We start from the raw sequence: 6,370 nt of genomic DNA on the forward strand, positions 1-6,370 counted from the left end.
TGAAAATATTCAGCAAAGATGTAAAGTATCAATTCAAATTTAAGTATCTGACTTAAGGATCTAAAACTTGCAAACGCGCGGGTTTGTTCCATTAAAGGAATAGTTTGACATTTTGGGAAATGTGCTTATTTGGACAGAGCCCAGTCTAAGTATCGTCAGCTCAAAACTGATGACAGCAGATTTTTAAGTTTTAGCTCACATGCAGTTTAGACCTCTGAGCAATCAGCTGGCTGGTTGATAAGCTGGCTGATAAGCTGATATCTCTACGTGCCTCTGCTCTTTACTGACAGGGTTCAAGGTTGTTCTAATAAGAACCATCCAGGTGGTAATGTGTCTAGAAAAAGGTTGAACCCAAAATCACATGCTGCAGTTTTGATTCAAAATGTTTCACCAATCATTCCTTTTGGATAAAAAGCACAAGTGCAGTTTAGTGATTGATTCAGCCTTCTATCCCTGTTGTTTTAATATGTATTTTAACTGCACCCTCGTGTCAGATTGACAAAAAATGTTGCACTTGTTTGGGTGGACGATGAACTGAGCACATTTCCATCTGTTCCGATGATCTCTGGGTTGATCTGAAGGCTTCAGATGCTGCAGGATTGTTGTTCCTCTGTGCTTTTGGTGTCTCCCCTGTCCATTCAGTAGCTCAGCATTTTGTTTTCGTCTGTCCCTTTTCCTCTTTGCTGTGCTTTTGGCTCTTTGTGCTGCCTGACTCTCCACAGTCACCAAAGCTGCTGTTGTCTTTGAATAGCAGTCCTCCTCTGGTCCAAGGTTGACTTGGCTTCAGCTCAACCCGCTTGTTTGTGAGTCTTGGCAGCGATGCCTGCAGACCTGAATGTACCTGTTTAGGCTTTTTTTTCTTGCTTTTTTTGTTGTGTACTTATGTGACTGTTAATGGTTGTGTGTGTCTGCTCGGGAAAGGAGGAACCAGAGAGAGAATCTGTGCGTTTCCTCTTTTTACCTTGGGGGGGTAGAGGGTCAGCTGACCGTGACCAGCGTTAGCAGACACATTCAGTCAGACCCTCCCGTCCCTCCAGATCTGGGGTATCAGTCACTTACAGACAGAGCGCTCTAAACAAACATGACCTTGATACACACATACACACATATAAATAAAAGGTAATCCACAGACGTACTGAACAAACACACACGGAAAAAGCTGCACGTAAACAGTTTGGTTCTAAACCATTTTCCCCATGAACACAAATCAAGCCAATTTCAACCACGTACAAAAACAATCTGCTCCGCGAGGAATAAAGGCTGTCATACATATAGGCTGTTTGGCGTCGAGGCGAAATAGCAGCTAAAATTAATTTGACTTTATGGCCTCGGCAGAGTAAGGACAAGACTGAGCAAACAGTGAGTGCACTACTGCGGTGTATTATGGTTAAACATCAACACAGAGGTGAGGCTGTATAAAGTAAGGGCTGTTTTTCTGTTCAGCCTCTCAGCATTCAACTTCCTCCCATAGAGGTCACACGCAAAGGTCACATTAAACATATATATGGAGCTGCTCGAGGGAGGAAACTGCCTCCACGCTGGTCTCCAATTTATGAAGGGTCAGCAGCAGCCCCACGGATGACCTGACTTTATTTAGAAGGCACAACATTTAATACATACAAATGAATATTGTTTTTAAAATTGTCACTTGGTCGCTAAAGGGAGTGTACGTGTTTTACGATGAAACCTCAGACCACAAACACAGGAAAGCTGGGTGAAATGTGAACTTATATTAAGCAGGAACGAGTGGTTTATGTGGTTTGGTTGTGTTCCACTTGTGGCCTAGTTAAGAAACAAGAACAACAAGATGCATGTGAGGACAGGGCTCTGCTATGTTTCCATGAAGTGGAGGGTTTACCATGTGCAGACTGTCCTAATTGTCAACAGCAAATCCCCAGAGTCTACGTCCAGATATTACATCTGGATTGTTACAAATCTAGATCCTTTTTGGATCAATTTCCTGCAGGCACATACAGTTGCCCCTCCATTTGGCAAAAGCTTATAGGACTTGAGAGCTGCTGGCTCCCGAACTGAGACTCTGACAAAAAGCACAAAAGCCTCCGCTGCATCACAGGATTTATAACCAAAGACACACGAGACAGCGCCAAAATGATGTTAAAAGCAATCAAACGAAAAGCTAACATGGTTGAAGGAGGATTATGTCTCATCCCTAAACTGAAAGTTTACCATAAGCATTTTTTGATGCCAACTACTGTTTGTATATATACATCTGTATATAAGGCATAAAAGAGCACATGGGATCAGAAAATTCAAGACCAGTGTGCTAAGAACACCAAAAAATACTTGAAATAGCCCAATGAATGATGAAGAGGGGAGCAGAGAGTGTGTGTATATTTAAAAGAAAACTTAAAACATACCTTTGTAGCCTAGCTTTTATTATTACCTCCGCCAAGACCTTAGGTTGTGTTTTCACCGGTGATGGTTTGTTTGTTTGTTTGTTTGTCTGTTAGCAGGATTACTCCAAAAGTTCCAATAGATTTGAATGACATTTCTTGGAGGGGTAGGGTGTAGCAAAATAAACAATCTATTAGATTTTGGTGCCGAAGAATTCCGATCAGCCAGAAAATTAAGACCACAGGGTATAACACATGCGCAGTGTAACTGATGACGCGTTGATGACGCGTTGATGACGCGTGACCCCGCCTTCTTCCTTCTTCGAGCAGAGAGATACGAGTGTGGATGTGTGGCGAGACATCGAGGTGCGGCGGCAGCTGCTGGCCGTCCGCGGTGAGAAAGAAAAAAGCGGTAGATGACAGGATGAGAGACAACGTAGTGTAAAGTTATACAGACATAACAAGCCTGCTGAATGAGAGAGGCATCCGCCGGTACCTTACACGGAAACACACCGTGTTAATAATAAACCAACCACCTCACGGTACCGCCGGCTGTGAGCTGTGATCTGTTTTTAAAGTCACACATCTTGGCGGAGGTCTGCGCTCTCCGAGTGCCATTCTAGTTACTTTTATTATATTATACTTCATTTCACTCATTTAAATGTTTTTATTTTAACTTATGTTCTTTTTAAAAGGTCTTACTCATAACAACTTTATGTAGACGAATAATAAAAAAAAAAAAAGAACATCCACATATTTTTAGAAAGCTGCTGAATAAAATGTGAATGAATCATTTAAAAAATTTTGACAGGTCCAAAATGAATGTTTTGTGTATCTCTGTGGAAGATCTCTGACGTTCAGTTGCCACTTCTAACAAGGCTTGTGAGTCAATTGCATAATGACGTTGGTATTGCGTGGTATCTCTGTGTCATCAGTCTAGTTAGGGTAGTAAAAACAAATGAATAGCTGAGTTTGATGGAAAGCGCTCGGTTTCACTCCAGTACCAATCCCAAGTGCTCAGCAATAAGAGGCTTCCACACTGACACCGGTGTCTCCATCACGCTGAAGAATAAGTGAATATTTACCATGGCAACACGTGACAACTGACGTTAGCACTATTAGCTGTCTTAGTTTAATTATTCAAGTTTGACTCAGATTTTTAAAGGCAGCAGGGGAACTTTAAAAAAAAAAAAAAAAAGTTGAATCAGTTTTGAATTTGTGTGTAAGATGCATCTCATCTGCACATGTCAGAAAGTATATGAGTAATAGTATTTTATTTTTAGGTTTACAAGACTTTGACTGAACTGAGGCAGCTCCCACTGGTTGTTGTGTGTTATTGTCCCTATTAAAGCTCATGTAGCCAAGCTAAGGTGACACAGATCTAACAGGTCAGTGAGATTTATTTATAATCATGGCAACACAGGGAAGTTTGTGTATTCAATACAAGATGCCTGGGGATCCAATTTTGTTTCTGCAGCTCAGATAGGAACTGAAAAAAAAATGTGGCTTCAAGTGTGTCGCTTTTGCTGTTCACAGACCCGAAACATGAGATCCGTGTCACACATGGAGGGAAAAAAACAACCACTGAAAGTCAGTTGTACTGTGCAAGTAACCTACATCTCCATCTCTGTTTCAGGTCATTAAACATCGCTCTATGGAAGAAAAAAAATCCAGTTTTTATTTTGGTATTCAATAAAAAGAGACAGTTGTAATGTGAAAGTGAGAATTTTATTTATAAAATATACCATGATTCCGTTTTTCAGCTTATGTCACACATCCAGACACAAATAATGCAAATTCTGTCCCCGTCTATTTTTATCACCAAATGTTATCTCATAACAGAACTATCCACATCCTCTTTTTTCTTCCAGAAACCATCAAAAGAGAAGTAATACAACAGAGGATCCAGACAGCAGTTCACACTAGCGAGACATATCAGTGGCGTGAGAGCAGGGCCCCAACTTTTAAAGAAAATAAACAATGACACGGGCAAGAAAAATACGGTGAACATCATCAAGTTCATGGCAAAAACCAGCATGACATTCACTTTGTTGTTGACCCTTGTGGAGACATTCAGATGTCTGCGTAGAGTCAAAGACACCAGAGCAGTGGACACGATGTTGACTGCCAGCATGGTGAACACTAACGCAGGCAGAACATAAGCCATTACTGATCCACGACGAATCTGATGGTACTGGAGATGGTGACGAAATTCAAAACAGGTGGATTCATTGTAGTCGTTTAAAAATCTTAAAAAGCTCACGCTCTCTGGGATGTTCACCACCACCACAAACAGCCAAACGAGCCCAACAGCTTTCAAGGCGTTGGAAGAGGTTCGAAGATGGCGCGACCTCAGAGGATAAACCACAGCCAGCAGCCGGTCCACGCTGATGAAGGTGATGAAGATGGCACTGGAGCGGATGTTGTTGCGAAAGAGCATTGTGATCCAGTTGCATGCCATCCTGCCCAGAGGCCAGGCACCCGTGGCGTAAAAGTGGACCCTCATGGGTAAGGAGATGATGAGCAGCAGGTCAGAGATGGTCAGGTTGACCATGAAGATGGCACTGGGGGATTTGAGGTTGTGGCTCCGTAAGAGAATCCACAGCGAGACCGCATTGAGTGGCAGACCCAGCATCATCACAGATCCAAACACCACAGCGTACGCCGTGTTCCTCATATCCAGCTCCGTTCCATTTTCTAACGTAATGTTGAGCATTGTTTCGCTTCTGGGAGAAATGCAGAAGTGCAGGCGAGTAAATGTAGCTGCGACAAAGACCACAATCACTCCGCCTCCTCGCAAATAAGATCTAACAGGTTCAGCGTGAACAAAGGTTACTGCTACATGCTGAAGTGTCTGTGTAAGTTGCAAACAGGAAACTAGAATACTCGGGTGTTCGTGTGAGATAGAGATTGTGTGGGAGTTAAAGTCATGGAGAAAAAGCTTCTTGTAAGATTTTTTTTTTTCTAAAACCACAACCATGTGCACTGTATTTGGAAGCCAATGCAGATTTTGACACGTGTTCCAGAGTTGGTTTCTGTTGTATACAAGTACAATCTATTAATGAACCATCTGTGCACATATCTACTGTTGGAATTTCATCTGAACCAGCAATCATGCTAATTATGCACCAACTATGTACAACAATTACTGGCTGAGCAGGGAAGAGAAAAATGACAATTATGTAATTTTGTTGCCATTGATGTGTTTCCTATGGCATTTAGCACACGGTGTTGGATAACTAATGTGTGTTAATGTTGGACATACCTGTTGTACCAAATTACCCTCATTATCTGCATTTTGTGCAGTTATAATTCACTGACCTACAACAGCATTATTGAATGACATCAACAGGATATTAAATACGTAAAGGATATTTAGAGAATACAAGTCAAAATGTTCAGAGTCTTCCTGCTACTTTAACGTCCTTCAGATATCTGAAGAAGTTCATTTGAGAGAGCACTTAAACAGAAGTTATGAGGAAACACACAAGGCCTCACAGATGGCAGAGGCCATGAGGTTGCACAGACTGAATTCAGAGACAAATTGTGAGGAGGCAGAAATATTTTTCTGTATATTTCAGAGTCATCAAGTGCGACAAAAGCAACAAAACAGCCGAGCGTGGCCGGCTACATTGTCGGCAAGGTGCCATTGAAGTGCTGCTCAAGCACTCGTTGCTGTAGTTATGCCGTTATAATGGCACTGAGAACTGGCTAACGGCATTTTCTTTTAGATGGAACAGAATGGGGTGGGTGCAGCGTGAAACACCTGTCACACAGCAGCAAGTGTCAGCCTTCAGTTTGTAGCTTCATGTCACCGGCTTCCATTGAAAATGACTTGTAGCCTGTTGCTGTGTTGCCCGTATAGTGTGAACGTGGCATTAGGAAAAGAAGAAGACTACAGCTACACTATAGCAAATACCTACCAAAGTATTGGAAAAAGTTTTTAAAAAATCAAACATCTTTGTGATCTGATGATACCGATAGATAAAAAGTTAAGGGATCACCAAAGTTATTCA

The 6,370-nt window shown here is 41.8% G+C and overlaps 1 protein-coding gene across 1 annotated transcript; it reads right to left on the reverse strand.

The window, feature by feature from the left end:
• Positions 1-4,059: 4,059 nt before the first annotated feature.
• Positions 4,060-5,540, reverse strand: LOC141770733 (lysophosphatidic acid receptor 6-like). The gene has a single exon (XM_074640583.1). It carries the CDS (start codon positions 5,332-5,334, stop codon positions 4,183-4,185), a length of 1,152 nt encoding a protein of 383 aa, XP_074496684.1. The 5' UTR covers positions 5,335-5,540; the 3' UTR covers positions 4,060-4,182.
• Between the last annotated feature and the right edge of the window lie 830 nt (positions 5,541-6,370).

Source organism: Sebastes fasciatus, chromosome 7 (genome assembly GCF_043250625.1).
Source record: "Sebastes fasciatus isolate fSebFas1 chromosome 7, fSebFas1.pri, whole genome shotgun sequence".
In the NCBI taxonomy this organism is placed as follows: Eukaryota; Metazoa; Chordata; class Actinopteri; order Perciformes; family Sebastidae; genus Sebastes; species Sebastes fasciatus.